Source organism: Myxocyprinus asiaticus, chromosome 2 (genome assembly GCF_019703515.2).
Source record: "Myxocyprinus asiaticus isolate MX2 ecotype Aquarium Trade chromosome 2, UBuf_Myxa_2, whole genome shotgun sequence".
Taxonomy (NCBI): Eukaryota; Metazoa; Chordata; class Actinopteri; order Cypriniformes; family Catostomidae; genus Myxocyprinus; species Myxocyprinus asiaticus.
In genome coordinates this window covers 12,808,780-12,831,578 of record NC_059345.1, presented here as the reverse complement: position 1 = coordinate 12,831,578, position 22,799 = coordinate 12,808,780, and the positions used below count along the sequence as shown (strand labels likewise).

The 22,799-nt window shown below is 36.2% G+C and overlaps 1 protein-coding gene across 1 annotated transcript in view; it reads left to right on the top strand.

Annotated features, from left to right (window-relative positions):
• The window catches only part of LOC127450738 (adhesion G protein-coupled receptor A3-like), a 58,681-nt gene extending 36,560 nt beyond the window's left edge, over positions 1–22,121 (top strand). Inside the window, exons 8-19 of the mRNA XM_051715066.1 lie at positions 1,079–1,243; positions 1,885–2,086; positions 2,537–2,686; positions 5,611–5,772; positions 5,963–6,163; positions 7,441–7,648; positions 9,390–9,598; positions 10,919–11,043; positions 11,265–11,388; positions 14,921–15,066; positions 15,759–15,854; positions 19,621–22,121. Of these exons, the coding sequence (XP_051571026.1) occupies positions 1,079–1,243; positions 1,885–2,086; positions 2,537–2,686; positions 5,611–5,772; positions 5,963–6,163; positions 7,441–7,648; positions 9,390–9,598; positions 10,919–11,043; positions 11,265–11,388; positions 14,921–15,066; positions 15,759–15,854; positions 19,621–21,121 (3,289 nt within the window). The 3' untranslated portion in view covers positions 21,122–22,121. The remainder of the gene's footprint in view (positions 1–1,078; positions 1,244–1,884; positions 2,087–2,536; positions 2,687–5,610; positions 5,773–5,962; positions 6,164–7,440; positions 7,649–9,389; positions 9,599–10,918; positions 11,044–11,264; positions 11,389–14,920; positions 15,067–15,758; positions 15,855–19,620) is intronic.
• The last annotated feature ends 678 nt before the right edge of the window (positions 22,122–22,799 follow it).

The following is a 22,799-nucleotide window of genomic DNA, read 5'->3' as shown; positions in this document are numbered from 1 at the left end:
GCCCCCCCCAAGAACTGATGTCACTTTGCTTAAATTAGTTCACATTTACTATATAGTCTAGTCAAAAAAGAGTTAATAATGTTGACATATTATAAAGATGTATAGTTTGTCAACATTATGAACAATTTTTAACAGCACACTATATGGTAAATGTGAACTCATTTAAGCAAAGTAAAGTCAAACCAGTGGTGGGGTCAATGAGCATCAACAGGTTAAGAAAGTAAATAGAGTCAGTTTTTGGGGAGAGTTCTCTCATTTACTCACCCTCATGCCATACCATATTCTTTCTTCTGCTAAACACAAACAAAGTTTTCTAGAAGAATATCTCAGTTCTGTAGGTCCATAAAATGTATGTATATAAAGGCGGCATGAAAGTAATCCATATGACTAGTGGTTAAATACATATCTTCAAAAGCGATATGATAAGTGTGTGTGTGAGAAAGAGACCAGTATTTAAGTCCTTTTTACTATAAATCTCCATTTTCACTTTCTTCTTTTATTTTTGCCGATTCACATTCTTGGTGCATATCGTGACTTACTGGGCAGAGCAAAGAATTGATAGTAGAAAATGATGTAAATATTGATCTGTTTCTCATCCACACCTATTATTTAGCTTCTGAAGAAATGAATTTAACCACTGGAGTCGTATGGATTACTTTTATGCTGTCTTTGTGCTTTTTGGACCTTCAAAGTTCTGGCCACCACTCACTCACATTGTATGGACCTACAGAGCTGAGATATTTTTTTAAAATCTTTGTTTCCATTCAGCAGAAGAAAGAAAGTCATACACATCTGAGATGCCATGAGGGTGAGTAAATGATGAGAGAATTGTATTTAGGGGGTGAACTATCCCTTTAAATAAGAAAATAAAACAAAGCTGTGTGGCACTTAAAGAAAACTGTATGTTGTGCTAAGAGCAATAAAGCTTAATTATCAGTTGCACTGCTAAAAATCTGTTATGCCAAAATCATAAGTTAGACTTTTCAACCTGAGCAGCACTAGTTTTCTCTTCTTATTCATTTGGGAATTATATTTATTATTATTATTATTATTATTATTATTATTTGTCCTCACGCAGTGCTCTGACCATCTCCAACATCCAGCCGGGATTCACAGGAAACTGGGAGTGTCGTGTGCGCACCAGTCGAGGAAACAACACCAGGACGGTCCACATTGTGGTCTTGGAGAGTTCTGCCAAGTACTGCTTGCCAGATCGGGTGTCAAACAACAAGGGGGAGTATAGGTGAGTCAGGTTATCACACCCTCAGTATATATTTGTTTCAAAAGACTATTCACCATAAAAATGCCACCAGATTATTTTTCCCTCCCTCAAATAATTAAGCACACTTTTCAACATATGATATTGTCATTAGATTATTATATTTGACATATGATATTATAATATTATCAGAGATGGTGCCTCCCAAGCCTCTGGTAAAGAGGCACTGGTAAAGATGTTAAAAGTGAGATGAGAGAGCACTCATCATGTCCTATTTCCTCCTTTTTATGTATTGTCAAGCTCTGTTGTATGCAGTAGAAACATAATTACCGTAGATTGTTTCATTAATTGATAAACATGTATAAAAATATCCAAACAAATGCTGGTGTCCCCTATATTGTAGCTCTTCACTGCACTCTAGTGGTTATAGATCGGATACATGAACATTGTACTCGAATGCAATATGTATTTGTGCACAAATACACTGTTACAGAAATATAGACTCATATTGCACAGTGTCTTTTTTCCCACTTAAAGCAAATTTAATCTGATTAAGGTCATTTATTTCCATTACATTATTTCCATTATTGTCCATTAAGTGGATTTACGTTTGCTTTATGTGCATTAAATTGTAGATTAAACATTTCAACATTTGTCCTTTGTAGATGGCCCCGTACACTGGCTGGCATCACGGCATACCTGCCCTGTAAGCGTCAGGTGACTGGTACTGGCATCTATTCGGGCAGCTCGGCAGAAGAGCGGCGGGCTTGGAGGCGGTGTGACCGGAGTGGGCAGTGGGCAGAAGAGGACTACTCACGCTGTGAATATATGAAAGATGTTACACGTGTGTTGTATATCATCAATCAGGTAGATAACTTCTTTCTGACCCAGTTTTTATGCTTTAGTAGCTCTACATTGGGTTCACCAGTTTATAATTTGTATGTTATTTATTTATTTTTGATGCAGTATGCTGTATTTTATTCTTATCACAGACTGTGATGATGCATTTCCAGCATAATTTAGCAGCGTAAATCTTAAAGTTTTTAATTTTTAAATGTAATTTTAAATGTTAATATTTTATAGCACTATACTTTTGTGTTATATTACCCTGGTATTCACAGAAAAATTCACACTGCTGCTATGAGTTATGAAATACAGCAGGGAGTGACAGTAAATCTGTCATCTTTCTTACTGCCAGGATCCACCGCTCTCTCTCTCTCTCTCTCTCTTTTTTTTTTTTTTTTTCCTCTTTTGGAAAGTTGTGGAATAATGAATTCACCATCTGTTCTCTTTTCTTGGTTTATCTTGGCATGTCAGATGCCTCTGAACCTTACCAATGCAGTTCAGACTGCACAGCAGCTGTTGGCATACACTGCAGAGGCACCCAACTTTTCAGACAAGGTGGATGTGATCTTTGTAGCAGAAATGATTGAGAAGATTGGCAAGTTTGCTGAGAAGTATAAAGAGGTATGTCAATAAAGGTCATGCCATGTTGAGGAAAAAGCAAAAAATCTCTGATGTCATTATAAATTCTTGAAGTAGTTCAGATGCTTTTGCAGTTGAAATTCAACCTGTTCCTACCTGACCAAATTCTGCCTTAATTTTTGTCAGAAGTACACAAAAACTGTTAAAAAGAATCGTTTTTTCATCATTTACTTACCCTCATGTTGCTCCAAACCTAAATGACTTACTTTCTTCCGTGAAACACTAAAAGAGACGCAGTTAATCAGAGCATATGTGGCATTTCATGTGGTGCAGGATTTCATTGTGAGCAGGGCTACCCAGCGCAAGACCTCAGAAAGAGAAACAAAGTGACAGACAAAATGTCCTTTTGCTCATCACTTGTCGTGGTCTACTAAAGGAATTCTCTGGGTTCAAAACAAGTTAAGCTCAATCGCCAGCATTTGTGGCATAATGTTGATTACCACAAAAAAATTATTCTGTCTCGTCATCCTTTACTTAAAATAAGCAAAATTCTATGTTGCAGTGAGGCACTTACAATGGAAGTGAATGGGGCCAATTTTTGGAGGGTTTAAAGGCTGAAATGTGAAGCTTATAATTTTATAAAAGGACTTGCAATAATTCTTCTGTTAAAACTCATGTATCAATTGAGCTGTAAAGTTGTTTAAATTGTCATTTTTACAGTCGTTTTAGGGTTTGTTGACATTACACCATCATGGCAACGAAGTTGTAAAATTGAATATAACTTTATAAAGAAATGGTTAGTAATCGATTTTATCACACTTAAATCACGTTAACACGCATATTGTTTACGTCTTTTGACTATAATTTTAAAGTAGTGAGTGTTTTAATGTTTACAGATTGGCCCCATTTACTTCCATTGTAAGTGCCACACTTAACCCAGATTTGTTCTTTTTTTCTTCTTCTTTTTTTTTTTTTTAAAGAGGAGGGGCAAGTAAAAATATTTATTTTTGTAATCAATATTATGCTATAAATGCTGTCGATTGAGCTCGGAATATTCCTTTAAGACAAAATCTCACATGAGATACAAGCTTTTATCTTTTATCACTCTTTTTTTTTTTTTTTTCCCGCTTCATGTTCCGACACAGTTTTAGACAAATCACAAACGTCTCAGATCAGGCCATTCAAACCAATGTCACCGTTCACAACCTCATTTTGTGACTGTCTTCCACTCTGCAGAACAAAGCAGGCTTTTACAGTTTTATCTGTGAGGAGAGTGGGATTGAAAGAGGAGTTAGAGTCAGAATGGAGGGATTTGTACACAGGGCTGTAGAGAAACGTGGTTTCACTTCACTCACAGTGTTGAGTGGGACTTGTTATCATGTAACACCTATACCGTCATTTATCATCTCGCATAGTTTACCCAAAAATGAAAATTCTGTCATCATTTTCTCACACTCTAAAGCCATATGACTTTCTATTTTACGAGCAGTGTTGGGTAAGTTGCTTACAAATAGTAATCCACTACAAATAACAAATTATTTATCTGAAAGTGTAATCAGATTACTTTACTAATTACTCCATTGAAAAGTAATCAAATTAGTTTTACTTTCTAAAACACTTTTCAACAAATTGAAAGTAATGTCTATATTTCTTCCTCGTTCATTGTTACACAAGTCATACATTCAGCACACCACAATTCCCATTCACAATGACTCAATTCATGTATTCTACATAATGTATTAGAAATAAGCATAACCCTATAATGTACTTAAAAGTTATTACGTTTATTGAAAGTCAGTAAATGTAATCTGATTACAATCATTTAAAATGTACTAAATACACTACTTTTTGACAAAGTCATTAGTTTACATTAACTAATTACTGTCATTGGATTACCCCCAACACAAAAGAAGATGTTTGGCAGAATGTTCAGTTTCAGTCACCATTCACTTTTATTGTATAAAAATAAAATGAAAGTCAATGGTGACTGAGGCTGTCAGTCACTAATATTGTGCCTCACATGTATTTCTGTGTTCCACAGAAGAAAGAAAATCAAATGGGCTTGGAATGACATGAAGTTGAGTAAATGATGACAGGATTTTCATTTTTTGGGTGAAATATTTCTTTAAAGTTCAATGGTCAAGCTGCAGAAAAAGTTATTTTTGCTTAGCTTTGTTCATTTTTGTTTACAGGATTCCCATAGTCATGATTTTCAACAGTTGTGGGAACCCTGTGTGTTTAGGAATGTATTCAAACTTAATCATGTGTAGTACACAATTTTCCAGTGTTGACAAAGAATAGGCTGTTAGTGGTCCGTAATTTTCTGCATTATTTTTAATAAACAACATATGCACTATGCGTTCCTTTTAGCGTAGGAATGCGGAACACGTCTCCGATTCTCAGTATCTAATTTTATTCAATAGTCTCTGTCTTCAAAAAAGATTACGTCGTCAGTTTTACTCTAGTCATTTCAAGTGTTTTTTTTTTTGTTTTTTTTTGTTTTGCATATGTGAGTGAAATGTCGAGGTTTTTTTCCCCCCAAATTAAAGGGATAGTTCACCCATGTTGTTCCAAACCTGAATGACTTATTTTCTTCCATGGAACACAAAATGAGATGTTAAGCAGAATGTTAGCTTCTGTCACCATTCACTTTCTTTGTATTGATAAAAGATCCAATGAAAGTGAATGGTGACTGAGTAATTCATATAGGATTTTTACAACATGAAGATGAGTAAATGATAACAGAATTTTCATTTTGAGATGAACTTGATCTCAAGGAATGTGGTAGTGAAACAATAAAAAAAAAAAAAAAATACATCTGTGGTGGGTGTGTAACAATAATATCTTTGTGTGTGCATTGAATTAATATATTGTCTGTTTGAGGATATAATGTTTGCCTGGAGGAATCTGTGGTGTTCTGGGAGTGGGTGTGCATGCGTTGTCTCTAACTGCTTTTCCTCTCTCAGCTGGGAGATGTGATGGTGGATATCTCCAGTAATCTGATGCTGGCTGATGAGCGAGTGTTATGGATGGCTCAGAGGGAGGCCAGAGCTTGCTCACGTATTGTTGAGTGTCTTCAGAGAATTGCTGTTCTCCGGCTTAGTAATGGGGCCCTGGCTTATTCTACTGTGAGTACTGTGAAATGTATCTTTCAGCGATTTGTTGAGATCCTCTAAAAAGGACATACAGGGGCTCTAAAAAGTATTGCCTTTCCATGGATCCATCCATAATGAAATAAGAGTTAGTAAGGACACTAGTTGTCAGAGCACTAGAATGGTAACATCTTCGTTTTGTTTTTTTCCTTGTCTACTTGAACAGAACTCTCATAACATTGCCCTGGAGGCACATGCAATCAAAGTCAGCAGCTTCAATGGCATGACCTGCACACTGTTCCAGAAGGTGGCACCAGACCGCACAGTCATGGCCCACTTCACTCCCCGAGACCCCGACATCAACTTAGAGCGTCAGCTCAGCTTCAAATGCAATGTCACCAGCAATCTGTCAGCACTGGCTCTCAAAGTAAGTTGGAGTTTGGGCTGTTCTCTCAGGATCTTCCTGTATGTCAGTGTTTGAAGTGTAGTTTTATAGTACCTGTCCAGTGGTGTGATATGAATGGAGATGAGCATGAATTTTCAATTCTCTTTGGGAGCTAAGTGAAATTGCGGGAGATTGTGGGATTGACGGGAGCAAGCAGTTAAAATGTTGAGAATTGCCCAGCTTTTTGCAACCAAGTGCTGAAAAACTCTGGGTGGCAGCTAGTTGCTGTGAAGACAGTGACATTTGTCATAAGCATTTTAAAATCTGCCGATAGTGCTGACTTTTGTGGTGGTGCGTATATCACATTGTTACATATATCTATTAGGGCAGGAAAATTTAACTGCAAAAATTAATTGCCATTAATGTAGTATCCATTTTTTTTCCACTTACTGAAACTACAGTGTTTTTCACCACTTTGTGTAGCTAAAACTGGCATATATAAGTTTCCAGGAGGTACATGTTCAACTGGACTGCAGATCCTAGCACAGAAACTGATTGTGCGGAGCAGTGCTCGATTATTCATTACGCGCAATGCATGTCCCGGGCATAATAAACATGGGAGCGGATTTAATGTACGGATGAGCCAGGTGTGGGAGAGATTTGTGCAAGCCGCCATATCTCTTTGCATTGCCTGAAAACACTTACTCACTGTCTTCTGAACCAGTGTTAAAAATTGAGAGAGACTGAAAGGCAGCCAGAGAAAAGTTTTGAGATTTTAAACTTCAGCAAATTAAACTTCAGAATTCAATTTGTTTTATATTTCAATGTTAAATGCCTAATAATGCATGTACACTTAAGTTTCTCTTGCCAATAAAGCTTAATATTTATTGAATCTGCCTGTTTGATCCTATTATTATAAAAGTCCACTGGAAAACAGCACAACATTTTGCCCAATTTTATGGCATGTATACAAATACTTGTATCAAAGATTTATACCTGTAAAAATGTGTATAATTACTTTTATCTGAATTTTTTTTTTTTAACGTACATATTTAAAAAAATAAATAAATAAAAGATGACTAACCAATTTCATGTGGTGTTATGAGTGGTATAGACTGGGTTTCTTCCCCACCAGTGGACATGTACCAATAAAGTTGTTGTTGTTCTGGATTGTACAGTATTGTGGCTTTTTTTGTCACAGTATATGGGATGAGAGTTTCTTCAAACTGAGAACTCCAATAAAGCTGTAATCTTGTGACGGAGGGAAAATATCCATCTTGTTTTGACAGTTACATTATTGCTCATCTCCATATCTGCAGAACACCATAGTGGAGGCGTCACTACAGCTTCCCCCGTCTCTCTTCTCATCTCTGGGAAGTTCAGGTCAGGCCGATGAGGCTGTCTACAAGCTCCACCTGCTAGCCTTTCGTAATGGCAAACTCTTCCCGCCAACTGGCAACTCCACCCTCCTCAGTGACGGCAGCAAGAGAAAAAGTGTGGTCACCCCTGTGATCCTCACAAAGATTGGTAAGAGCATTGATTCCTCAATACAAATGGCACACTTTCTCAGAATGTTTAGTTAGTCATGTTCAGTCATAAAATATGCTGTGAAATTGTTGTATTTTATATAAGACTGGAAAAGTACACATGCATTAACATATGCGATTAATTAAATGTTTATTGGAATAAATATTTGTAATGCCGTTAATATATTCAATTGGATAATCAGTACGTTTACATGCACTTTAAATTTCAGTCTAACTAAAACAATAATTTGTTACTCGAACAATAAAATGTCACTCGAACACTTTAGTCTGACAATTGTACCACTGATTTTTTTTTTTTTAAGTTGGACTAGCAGACTTACATTATGTGATTGTAGCTTGGCTTTGGCCTTGGGGTTTTGCGATCTCCAAAAGACAGAGATGATGCACAACATGCATCTTCCTCATCTGAAGACATTCCTTCAAATATACGATTATGCATTTTGATGAAGATGAAGACTAGCTTGACTATATCAAAAACCTGTTGCAATATGATTTTAACATACTGATTGTATCTGGTTCATTCTGTTGTGTGTGATTTCTAGCGTAGCATCCATTTATCAGTAAATGATGGAGAAAGACTCCCTTTATGGGTAATTTATTTATAAATCAAACCCAGATGGGATGCTTAACAAAAGTGACAAAAGTAATTTGCATTCTTTGTTTGGTGAAAATCATCATTGAAGCTCAACAAGAGAAATTTCAATCACAAGCAAAACACTGTTGTTCATAGAAATGCAAACACCAGTAGAGAACTTATTAAAGAGATAGTTCACCCAAAAATGAAAATGTACGTGCCATCGCAGATATGTATGACTTTCGTCTGCAGAACACAAATAAAGATTATTAGAAGAATATCTCAGCTCAGTAGGTCCATAAAATGCAAGTGAATTGTGATTTAAAATGTTAAATCTCCAAAAAGTACACAAATGCAGCATAAAAGTAATCCATGAGACCCCATTGCTGTAATCCATGTCTTCTAAAGCGATCCAAATGGTTTTGGGTGAGAACAGATGAAAATATAACTCATTTTTCACTATAAATCTTGGCTTCAGCATTCTCCTTGGTGATCATGAATTCAAGCTCAATTACACTTCCAAGCACCATCTAGCGCTCTTCGCATGCATAAAGCACTAGGAAGTGTAAACAAGCTTTGGCATATATAACAAGCTATGGCAAGTTGTACAGTACAAATATGAGTAACATTTTGGTCTGTTCTGCCCCAAAACTGATTGGATCACTTCAGAAGACATGGATTACATCAATGGGGTCTTATGGATTACTTTTATGCTGCATTTATGTGCTTTTTTCACTTGCATTTTATGGACCGTTTGTTCTTCGTTTGTGTTCTGCAGATGAAAGAAAGTCATACACATCTGGGATGGTATGAGGGTGAGTAAATGATGAGAGAATTTTCAGTTTTGGGTGAACTATTCCTTTAATTACACAAAGACCTGTCATGTAGTTTTCTTTCCTTGAAAATAAACTAATTGCGTTAAGAAGTTAACTACAGCAATTCTGAGATTAACTGTGATTAAATATTGAAATCGATTAACATCCCTAAATTTATCATAATATCAAAGATGGTCCATAGCCCGAATTTTTTATTTTTTGTGTTTTGTGATAATTCTAAGTTGTAACTTCAAACTTGTTTTGTTTTAGTAACTTTGTAACTGTAATATTTGTAACATTATAACTGGTGAAGTGTGCACTCTCTTGTTTAGAGGGCTTCCTACTGAAGAGCCTGCAGAATCCAGTGAATGCCACTCTCAGACGCTTCCTGCAGGGCTCAGACGCTGTGCCTGCCTGCTGGAACTTCAGTCTGCTGGGGGGACAGGGCGGCTGGCAGAGTGATGGCTGCCGGATCATCCATCAAGACGACAACTTCACCACCATGTCTTGCAATTCACTTAATAACTACGCTTTACTGATGGTGAGAGTGTGGAATGAGACAGAATTTAAAATTCTGTCATTATCTGTACCATTATGTGGATGATATTATTATTTTTCGACAACAACAGCGTGAATTTCAGCTTGTTTCATAAAGTTAACACCTTTAGAAGACTTGGAATATAGTGCAAAAATTCTATAGACTACTTTTATAGTCTGTACAATAATTTACATTTGGCTAGACCTTCTTTTGTGGTCCATAGAAAAAGAAAAATTTTACATGGTTATAAGTGACAGTAGATGATGTGAGTAGATGATGACAGATTTTAAATTTTTGGAGTAACTATCCTTTTAAATTCGAAAAATAATGATTTTCAAATGTGAAGTGAGAAAGTCATCATAGACAGATTTGGTGGCAATATTACACAGAGGGAGCCCATATTAACAGCATTGAGTGTAATCCGAATACAAACGAATCAGTTATTATAATCTAATTACTTTTTAAGTCAAAAAGTTGTGTAATGCATTACATTTTAAATTCTTGTAATCAGATTACAGTGACTGACTTTCAATTAAGTTAATTACTTATAAGTAAATTGTTTTGGTTTTCACATTCTAAAATAATATTGTTTATGTAGAACACTTTTAAACATGAATTATGTTTATATGTATGTATGTTTGTTTGCCTTTCTATGACAGCTGAAGGGTGTGCGCCCCCTAACGAGTGATTGTAAGGGAGAATTGTGTGGCGCTGAATTAATTGTGTGTGTGACAATATACACAGAAGAAATAGACATTATTTGGAATTAATTGAGCAGAAAAACAAAAACTTCTTTGTAGAATGTAACTTTAAGGTAAAGTAATCAGTAATATGATGGCTTTTTCATCAAGTAATCGGTAAAGTAATCTGATTACAATTTTAGGGAATTTGTAGTTGATTACAATTTTTTGAGTAACTTACTGCATATAAATGGTGCATATTTATAGAATAGATACATTATATAATAATGCAAGTGGGTCCATGTGTGAAAAAGCAATGCTGTGTGTGCGTAATGTTGTTACTTGACTAGGATAACAGCCAGAATAACTATAAGGATGTGCAGAATTGTAACTGGATTCCAATATTCCCATCATCCTCTTGTCATGTAATTACTTGTGATTCCTGGATTGATCTGCTGTGTAATTTTGCTCTGATTTACCTTCATGTTTGACATGTACCATGAGCCTTTGACACAAGTCCTGTTTGTAATTATATCTTTCAATCCATTCTCAAGTCTCAGCACCCACTGTGTACTTTCCAGAACAAATTATTAGGAGCAGAAATACATTTGTTAATATAATATGATGTACTTGTGTCTAACAGGATCTTAACCGGACTGGGTACGATGCGTACAGCTTAAAGCCTCTTCACCCTGTTATCTACGCCACAGCCATCGTATTGGTGCTCTGCCTGCTGTCAGTCATAGTCAGCTACATTTACCACCACAAGTAAGCACTAAAACATTCCAATGGAAAACTTCCGCCATGAATAGTGGGGTTTATTGTTATTATTTTATGATTTCACTCTTAATAACTTTTGTCTGGCTTTTCTTTTTGCTTATAAAATACATTTTGGTTTAAGATGGTTATATCATCTGAAATTAAAAATACGTTGGTTGCTTCTGTTTTGATATGTGCTCCTTTTGACAAGAGGTTTAATGTGTTCACAGGTCAGTGCGTATAAGTAAGAAGTGCTGGCATATGCTGGTTAACCTTTGCTTGCATATCCTCCTCACCTGTGCTGTGTTTGTGGGCGGCATCAACCAAACGTACAATGCAAGTGTTTGCCAAGCGGTATGTGCCTGCTTTTTCTTCCTTATATCATCCTTATAACATTCCCATGCTTTTGGGTTGCAATACTTAATTAAAACCTTCAGAATGGTTTGCTGGTGTTAAAGCATTTATGGTAGATAAAACTGGTACTTTGAATTATGACGGATTGTCGGATATCTTAAAAACATGCTGCTCATGCACAAGATTCTGAGAAAAACATAGAGATGTGGCGCAATGGTCAAAGACCTCCATCTACTGCTGGTGTTCTTAGAAAAATGATTAAAACCATCGTACACAGACACAGAAACACATCTTCAATAAAATTGTGAGATATTTTATGTGCGCGTCATATAAAATATATTGTTAACATTTTATAACTTTCATGAATAAAATAATTAATATTAAGCATAACTGCATTATATAACACTTGACAGATATTTACAACTGAAAATACATTCCGATAGTAATGTCATGACAGTTTGATTAGATATATTTAAGTGTTGATGAACTACTAATCTGATATAATGTTTATTAATGACAAATGGAAGTATAAAGCGTCATCAACATATTTTTAGTTTATTAGATGCCTCCTTAACCCTCCTATTGCATTTGGGTCATTTTTGACCCGGGAGAGGTTGATCATTTTTAAATACCACATACATAGTTGTTAGTACTGGAACCAAACTTTGAAACTTTGTAATAAATTGTTTTTTCTTCACATTTTTTTAACAAAAATGTGAAGAGATTTAACCATTTCATTTTTATTTATTTTTTATTTTTTATTTTTTTGTGGGTCAATTTTGATCCGGGCATCAATTGTGGCTTTACACATGATATTATGTAGATTTTTTTTTTTTTTTTTTGTACATCTATGAATTATATTTTTTCTTATAAACACTTCACTTACATTTAGCCTCTTTCCCCTCACACATTTTTTTTTGTCTCTCACTGGGACTGCATCTTGTTTACAAACATGCACACACACATACAGTCACACACAGACACACACACACATTCCTGTACTAAACAGACATGACATATGTGACGAACATAAATAAACTAAATCAAAGGTACTACTGCGTAAAGGGGGTGTGGCCAGATTTTGTTCATGCATATATTAGTCTAAATAGGACTTGAAAGAGGAAATTGTCCACATTTTACTCTGGAGTCATCTGATGCCGTACCAGCTTGCAGCATACTCACGCATCATCATTCGGCAGTTCAAGCAAGTAAATAGAATAGATTTAGCTTAAAAACATAGTAAGGAAGTATTAATGTTATATACTTGAGTTGTACAGTTGTTTTGATGATGTTTAGTTGAAAAAGAATATGTTGGTTTCATAACTTTAGACCACCAGTCATATTGAGCAGTTATGAGTAATTGGAAATTCATTCAAATGTCTAGTTATTGGGGGCCTGGGTAGCTCAGCAAGTAATGACGCTGACTACCACACCTAGAGTCGCAAGTTCGAATCCAAGGCGTGCTGAGTGACTCCAGTCAGGCTTCCTAAGCAACCAAATTGGCCCGGTTGCTAGGGTGGGTAGAATCACGTTGGGTTAACCTCCTTGTGGTCGCTATAATGTGGTTCTCGCTCTCTGTGGGGAGCGTGGTGAGTTGTGCGTGGATGTCGCAGAGAATAGCGTGAAGCCTCCACACATGCTAGGTCTCCACGGTAACGCACTCAACAAGCCACGTGATGAGATGCGTGGATAGACATCTCAGATGCGGAGGCAAATGAGATTCGTCCTCCGCCACCCAGATTGAGGCGAGTCACTACGCCACCATGTGGACTTAGAGGGTATTGGGAATTGGGCATTCCAAATTGGGGGGGAAAGGGGAGCAAATAAAAAAGACTAGTTACAAGTTAGATAATTTAGATACAATTTCACAGAACTATTGAAAAAAAAATATGTCTTTACATATATCACACTGGTTTTGCTGTAGTTAATATATATTTTGAAATGCCAAAGAATTTCTTCTACATTTATTATTTCTAATATATATATATGTGTGTGTGTATATATATATATATATATATATATATATATATATATATATATATTATATATATATATATATATATGTATGTGTGTGTGTGTGTATGTGTATGTGTATATATATATATATATTATATATATATATATATATATATATATATACACATATATAGATAGATAGATATATGTGTGTGTGTGTGTGTGTATATTAATTAATAATTTTTTATATCTGTCAGTTAACATGCCAAAAATATCAATCTTTTTGCATGTATGTAACAGTTAAGAACTTATTAATGACTTACGATATAATTTTAGATAAAAACCATCGGGTTATGAATGATTAATAAGCTTGAATTCCACTGGGTCAAAATTGACACTGGGACTGCAAAAAGGTGTATGCAGATTCTGAATGCAATAGGAGGGTTAAATATACCTTGGAAAAAGGTTTATCAGAGGTGTCCTTTATGTATCAATCATCTTTTGTTTTTGAATTCTGTAGTAATTCTTTAGCAGTTACACGTGACAATCTTTTAAAAACTGACCTCTGACTGTGCTACTAATCTTTTGTCTGTGCCCCTACAATTTTTCACTTGGGTGCATAGGCGCTCCTAAACAAAAATGTTAGCGTATAGCCCTGCCTTGGCAATGTATTTTTTAAATTAGTTTAACATTCCGTCACAATAGCTTTGCGTTCCCTTGCAAAAAAAAATAAAAAATTGCATTCCTTCGCGATAGTTTGCATTCCCTCGCAAAAAGTTGTACGTTCTTTCGCAATTATTTTGGGATTCCTCGCAATAATTTAATTATGGTTTTACTATAGGAATATTGTAGTAACAAATTTGTTTTTTTTGGCTGAAATAATGGTTTGGATACAATTAACTATGGTTTTACTACAGTAAAACTGTAGTACCCATATAGTAACCATAGTTTTACTATAGTAATATTGTGGGAACCATGGTTAATTTCTTTGGCAACTATGGTTTTACTACAAATACCATGGTTAAACTGTGGTTACTATAGTAATACCAAGGTTAACCCCTTATGAAAATTATAGTTTTTCTACAGTAATAGTTTAACCATGTAAAACCATAGTAGACAGAAAATTATGATTTTTATTACCATAGTTTTCATTTTCCTGTATTATTACTATGGTTTCACTTTGAATACCATGTTTAAAATATGAAAACTATAGTAAAAACATGGATCATTTTGTGGTTATGGTTTTACTACAAATACCATAGTTGAACTATAGTTACTGTAGTAAAACCATGGTAAATTTGGTTGGTTATGTGGTTTTACTGCAAACTCCATAGTTCAACTATGGTATTTGTAGTAAAAACATAGTTAATTTATTGTGAAGGAACCCAAATAAATGAGAGGGAATGCAAAACCGGACACATATTTTCGTTTTATCTGTCTGGTAGTAGGGACATTGTGTGAAATTCCAAATAAATTGCTTACAGAATCTTTAAGCTGCTGTTTTTATTTAGTAAATATTTGCATTAAGTTTAGCCTGTGAGGACACAGCTGTTATAGTTTATGTCCTGTTCTAAAGGTGGGGATAGTGCTGCATTACTCCACACTGGCTACAGCCCTATGGTCAGGAGTGACTGCACGCAACATCTACAAGCAGGTGACGCGCAAGGCCAAGCGCTACGAGGAGCTGGATGAGCCTCCGCCTCCACCCAGACCGATGCTGAGGTAAAAGATGAGTCAGAGCTGTGGTCTGGATGTTACTAATTCAGAAGCATAGACCAATGGCACTTGTGTGGGAGACCAGAGTTTGATTGTGACTCTTCATTTCCTGTCTCCTCTTAACTATTTCTGTCTGTAAAAATGGCAAAGAGCCAGCCCAAAAAGAAAATTAATAAAGTAACGAATGAGATAACATATGAAGTCATACATCACAATGCATTTTAGGATTTGAACAGTTACAAACTTTCCATTTATGTTTACATAGGCAAATTTAAATCCTTTTCAATTAAGTTCACCTTCTCTCCACTTGGTGTCAGTAAAGATACCAGAGAAAGCAAGGCCATTTTTGATGCATAAATGATGTAGAAAGATTGTGCTTTCCTCATGAGATATTTAATAACATACCATGTAAATTAAAACTGTAGTCTTACTTTCTATGCTTAAAGAGAAATTAAGGTTACTTTTTTTGTTTTGTTTAGTGTCCTTGTTACAGTGTAATTACATAGGTAATTACTGATTATTACTAATTAACAGATTGTACTTACTATAGAGTTAGGGTAAGGGTTTGGTTGAGGGTAAGTTGCTTGTAATAATGCATAATTGACTGTTATTACTATAGTTAATACATCTAATGTTTAACAAGGACACTAAAATAAAGTGTTACCAAAATTAAATTTCTGTGTTATTTTGTCTTTTAGATTCTACTTGATAGGAGGAGGTATACCAATCATTGTATGTGGAATAACAGCTGCTGCTAACATCAAAAACTATGGCAGTCAAGTCAATGCTCCTTAGTAAGTATGAACTGTTATAATACTTTGAACAGATACTTAGCACTCTAATGCATATTAAATGACAATAATAGCAGCATTAAAAATTAAGGGATGACTCTGAATTAGCAATAAAAAGCTTATTCTTGGTCATTGTACATAGTACTTCTTGGTTGTATTACTTTTTGAGGGCTATTTTATATTCTTTATCAGGCATGGTGCACCATGTGGAGGGCATACATTTCTGTTCTGTATAACGTCCTTTGGAAAAGCCATTCCTCTTATTTTTTTACCCATCAAAACATATGAGTCACATTTTTTTAGTGAGCAAACTTCATTTTGAAAAATAATAGAGTTATATAATACAGTGATATAAATATATTATCATATATATTTATGTTTTTTTGTGAGGAATTGCTTAAATGTGGTTGTTGCCTTAGAGCAACATTGTACAACAGTGAAATGGATATAGCTCTCCAGTGCAGTAATGTTACACATGCATCCACTATAGAGAATGTTGCAGTTATAATGTATTGTTTTAATTTAGTGTTATCCATCACTAGTACATTTACTTAACATGTATTTTGTATTAATAGCTAGGCCAGTTCTATTTCATATTGTCATTTAGCAGGCAGTGAACAGTGGTAACATATCATTTCACTGCAAATATTTAAATAAATCAAAGCCTTAAATTTGTTATTTTGCGCCCAAGCCTACAAATTACCTAAAAATATACACGTATTATTTATTTTAGTAAACTAGTCCATTTTATGCAAGACAAGTAAAATAAATCTTTATTTTTTTATTTTTTACATAATGCACCCCGTAGAGAATTAAAAGCAAGAAGTTATGATTAACTATTGCATATAATTAAAACCAAGCCAGGGTCTTAGTTTGAAAATGCATTGATGGTATTTTATTTTGATATATAAAAATGTCAGGTTTTGTATAATTAGTTAGACGTGTGCTTTAGTACATTTAGTCACGTGAGCTGAAACGTAATGGTATAGAATGTTTACATAACTGTTGTTATAAATGGCACATGTCAAGTGACTCATAAAATGTAGTCTGTATCTGCCTAAGGGCACACTCAAAATCCCCCAGTGAACATCTCTGTCATTTTCATGTCTTTCTGTTATGAGAAATTGCTTTTTGCTATCGATGGAGCCTAATGCCTACGCTCTGCAGAGTGCAGAGGAATACTTTTTGGAGGAGAAAGTCAGAGTTAAGTTCTGCTCTCTGAAGTTGTGTGAACTTCATTATGGTGTTCTATTTTTGTCTCAAGTCTCCCCTCCTTGTGTCTGCTAGTTTCCCCGTCTCCCTCTCTCTCACTTGTGGCAGCTGTTTAGATTGTGTAACAGCATGGTTTAATTTGAAAATCCAAACCATCTGAGATCTTTGGGGTTTAATTAATCTCACGCTACCGCGACAAAACAAAGAACACTCTGCTGAGCACCACAGAACCAATTCCCATGTGTTGAAGGAGAAGTGCAACATAAATGCTTTACTATTTATCATTTTGAGAATAATATGAAACCCTTAATACAACTAATGTATTTCATTCCAACTAATACGTACTTTTAACAGGGGGTAGTTTCTCTAGATTTGTTGTTTTAACCCTTTAAGCTTGGAGGAAAAAAAAAATGATTATCAAAATATTAATAACTAAAGTCTTGACCAACACAAAATGGGTATTGTTTTAAAGCTTAGAAGCTGTACTTTAATGCATGTAGGCATTATGACCAAAACTGGACAAGTGCTTTGAAATTTGCAGACAAATCTGAAGTGTTCCATTTTGATAATTAATTTTGCGCTGCATATTGTTTTGTAATCAGTAAAAACATCAGACTCATCAAACAGCCATATGTCATATGTCGTTGAAAAGCTCTCAAAGAGTAAAATACAACAAGCCTATTTGTTTGTATTTTAGTGTATATACTTAATATCTAAGTATATACACTACCGGTCAAAAGTTTTGAAACACCTGACTGAAATATTTCTCATGATCTTAAAAATCTTTTGATCTGAAGGCGTATGCTTAAATGTTTGAAATAAGTTTTGTAGACAAAAATATAATTGTGCCACCATATTAATTTATTTCATTATAAAACTAAATGTAATAAAAAAATTTAAAAAAACGTTTTTGAAATTGATGACTTGTACCAAATAATAAAGAAAAGCAGCCAATAAGTGCCCAACATAGATGGGAACTCCTTCAATACTGTTTAAAAAGCATCCCAGGGTGATACCCCAAGAAGTTGGTTGAGAAAATGTCAAGAGTACTTGTCTGCAAATTCTAGGCAAAGGGTGACTGCTTTGAAGATGCTAAAATATAACACAGTTTTGATTTATTTTGGATTTTGTTTAGTCACAACATAATTCCCATAGTTCCATTTATGTTATTCCATAGTTTTGATGACTTTACTATTATTCTAAAATGTGAGAAAAAAAAATAGACCGGTAGTGTATATTTTGATGTACATGTTACATGTAAACAGGTGTTGCTTATAACGTCACAAAAAATAAACAGAATATAAAATATAACACACCATTAGTTAGAGGAGGTGATTATCTTTAAAATTAGCCTAAACACAATGTAATCAGATGCATAGATCACTAGATAATCCACATGAAACACAATGTGCACACAGCACATAATGTGCTATCTGGCTAAAAACACGCTAGCTTTCCTGGATCAGGTGACTTCATGGGAAATAATGTAGTAAATTCTCCAGCATCATGGAATGCTAAACATTTTCAGATCGCTGCAACAAGAGGTGGAATTCATCCAAATATGGACAGAGAGGATCGTTCACTCTAGTTACATATGGCCACCAGGAGATGGCACCAAGTACATGACACAGACTCAATGATGACTCAAATGACACTGAATGGAACTGACCGAGATCTCGTTACTCATGCCTGCATGCTTTGGAGAGAGAGAGAGCATACCTTTAGTCATTGTTGTGCAATTAGTTCTTATGTAAAATTATTATATTTTATTTGTTGGAGAGTTTTTTTGCTTTTTCATCAGTTTCTTAGGCTAAGAGTCTCTGAATTTATCAGTCTATATTATTAGAAAAATGTAAATGTTTTCTTTAAAATGACACAAACTTTTTTTTTGTTTTTTTTTTTGAGTTATAAGCCTTTAATAATTCGAGTTATAAGCCCGTATGACTTCATGTAGAACACAAAAAGAGATGTTTTAATGAATATTGCAGTCCGACTTTTCAATACAATGGCAGGTGATAATGCTTCACTTTAAAGCTTAAAAAAGGACTCAAAAGTTAAAGCAGCCCATGCTGCTTATTCATCGTATTCCAAGTCTTCTGAAAGCTTTAGGGTTTGGTGAGAAACAAACAAAATTAAGTAATTTTTCAGTGAAAATCTTGATCAATTGCGCATATACGTGCGCTATGAGATAAGCTCGTTCACAGTGGCTCATGCAAGAACTTGTTCACTCGAAAACTTGTGTTGTTTAGCTAAGAACAATGCAAGTTCTTTGGTGAACGCACCTCATTGTGCTCTTATTTGACAACGTAGGTTAATATAAGTTTTAAATTGCCGTCAAGCATTGTTGTAACACTTCAATTCAATATTATGATCATTTTTTTCTCAGTGTAAATACTGAATGGTGCTATTACTGTTGACACATATATGGTTCTTACACCAAAAGAGTCCTGTGAATACAAAATATTACAAAACTGCATCAGGTCTCCCCATTTGAATATATGTATAATTTGTACTCTCAGATCAACACAATAAAAAGTGATCTGTTTTGTCTCCTCAGCTGTTGGATGGCATGGGAACCCAGTCTTGGTGCTTTTTATGGGCCTGCAGCCTTCATTGTTTTTGTGGACTGCATGTACTTCCTCAGTATTCTCATTCAGCTCCGTCGACACCCTGAGCGCCGTTTTGAACTCAAAGAACAATCTGAGGAGCAGCAGCGTCTCTCTGTTGCTGAGGCAACTGAAATTACGCCTGCCCTTCTGGAGTCCTCATCTGCAGGTGCCATAGAACCGTTATTAATGTCCGCTTTGGAGAACGAACATACTTTTGGGGCCCAACTCCTTGGTGTTGCAGGGTCCCTTGCTCTTTATGTAGCACTGTGGGTTTTTGCCGCTCTCGCCGTGTCCCAGGAGCGCCCAGCTGACTTGGTGTTTGCTTGCCTGTTCGGGGCCACTGCTTTGGCCCTTGGGGCGTTTCTTGTGGCCCACCACTGCCTGAATCGTCAAGACATGCGTCGGCATTGGTCACGGGCTTGTTGCCTGGGCCAACGGAACTATGCTGTACAGGTTGATGCTTTGCTTGTGCCTGCTTCAGGGTCTAGTGGATCTGTTTTGATGTCCAGAGGAAATGGTGAGGCTGCCAAGTGCCCTGCTAGCAGTGCTGAATCTTCATGTACCAATAAGAGTGCACCAAGTGTCCGTAACTCCACCCAGGGTTGTAAGCTAACCAATCTGCAGGTAGAAGCTGCCCAGTGCAAAGCGACCCCTTCAACTGGCAATGTGGCCACTTTACTGGACAACAGCCTGACAGATCATTCAGTGGATACAGAGATTACGATGCATGTTGCACCTGTTGAGGTCCAGTATCGCCCTAGCTCTGTCAACAACAATAATCATCCAGGAACGGGCAATGCCAACATTAATGGCCACTCAGGAAGACATCACAAGAACAGGGCGCGAGCACATCGCGCCAGCAGGCTCACGGTTTTGCGTGAGTACTCTTATGACGTCCCTACCAGTGTTGAGGGCAGTGTGCAGAGCGCCCCCCAAAAGCGGCATCACCATCATGAGAGTCTGCATGCACGCAACAGCCGACGGGCAGCGTACCTGGCTTACCGTGAGCGTCAGCAGAGCCAGCTTCAACAAGACAGCAGCGATGCCAGTGCGAGTTTACCCCATCGGTCACGCCATATTGATAAGGGGGCAAACAAAGGTGGAGGCATCCGTTTGGGCAATGGCCTGGGTAACAGTTTGGGCAATGGCCTTGGTAATAGTTTTGGGCTTGGACTCAGCAGCAACTTGGGCAATGGAGTGAGTAATGGGGGCGTAGTCAGAGTAGGGGAGGAGGGGTCTGGGACTGATGTCACCAGCCAAACTAGAGACCGTCCAAAACATCCCCTCCCTGTTGAGCTGGAGGTACAGCCCAAGTCTTATGGGTTGAATCTAGCATGCCAAAATGGACCTGCCAAAGACTCCGAGAGACTACAGAATTTGTCACCTCAGAAAATGGAGAGTTCTGGGAGAATTAAGACTGGCTTGTGGAAACATGAAACTACTGTGTAGCGAGATTCCTCCCTGAAAGACTACATGTCATGACTTTTACCTATGTAACTGTGAATCCTGTATTTTATTATTTCGATTCAAATGGTACAGTTTGTAAAAATAGTTTTCTAAAGAATTTACATTTAATTGTTTATTTTCAAAATACAAAGACATATAGTTTCCCATATGGCTGTGAATCATGATGCTCTATTTTTGTATCATTTAAGCCCATTTTGTATTTAATTCTTACATTTTAAATGTGAAGATGCATGATGTGCTGCCACCCTTTAAATATATAGAGGGTTAATACTTTACTGTATATCCCGTGAAAAAAAAAAAGAAAAAAAAAAAAGGAATTTTTGGAACTTTTATCTTCATTTGTAATGATCCTAAATGCAAATTTCTCATATGATTCCAACAGAACACAAAACAGCAACTAGATTTTTTTTAACACATAGCTCACAATAGGACAATTAGGTTGCCAGTAGGATAAAATGCCCCTGTAAAACATCACAAAAAAGTAAAGAAACTCTTTCAGGATTTTAAAACTCCTTTAACTGTCCTGTAACACTACTTTATTCCAATACAATACATGTAGGGTTCTGATAAAAATCACACTTTCAAAAGGGCTCTAAGAATTCTGTAAGAATCTAAGGTCATGTCCAAACCAATATTATTTTGGTTTAAAATGCAATGATTTTGCAACATTTACACCTCTCATCAACACTGGAACAGTGTTTTTCTCCACCGTTACTTCATACTTTGGAAAATTATGTTAGTAAATGAAAAATCAGATTTTTCAACCAAAAGCGTTATGGATGTGGCCTAAAAATCCAGTATGAACTGCAGTTTAAGAACTGATTCTTAGCAAGTTCTAGTCCAAATTATGATGAAATTCCAATAGAAATCCTGTACACATTCCTTTAGGATTTTTTGACTAGGTTTATATTCTGTTTTCACATAATAAAGAAGATTTTGTGTAATTGCCACTGTCTTAATAAAAAAAACTTTTCACAGCCCACTTAATCTCATGTACGGGTTAAAAGGGGAGTTAAACCCTCTGTTGAGAACTTCCTCTGTGGTTTTGAGTAATTGGGAGCACATTGCACTGTTGGTTCTGCTTCATGGAGAGCCCAGGATCTAATTGAGGTGCAGGTCTTGATCTCTATTTCCTCCCCCTCCCCCTCCCCCCCACACACAAACACTTTGGTGAAACCAGTTCGATGGACAATATCAAGACATTCTGGGCTGCTGTTTTCAGAGTTGGATGCCCACGCAGTGATTGATGGCTGACTCTCAGGTCGGACTGCCTGTCATCATTAGTAGTGATGGGAATAGAATTGCTGTAGTGCAGCCTCACTTCTCCTACCCCCTTCTTGTCTAACTTGCCACAAGTCTGTCGAGCTCTTTTCAGCAGGGCAATACACGACTGTGTGTGTGTGTGTGTGTGTGTGTGTGTGTGTGTGTGTGTGTGTGTGTGTGTGTGTGTGTGTGTGTGTGTGAGAGAGAGAGAGAGAGAGAGAGAGTGTGTGTGAGAGAGAGAGAGAGAGAGAGAAGGAAAATAGAAAATGCTTTATTCACAAACACACATAGCCAAGAATAGTGGATCAACATCAACTCTTGGTTTGTCCTTTTACCATCTAAAACTTTGTGAGTTTAGTGGTGCTAATGAAGTCCATAGGGGTTTTGCTTTGTTAAA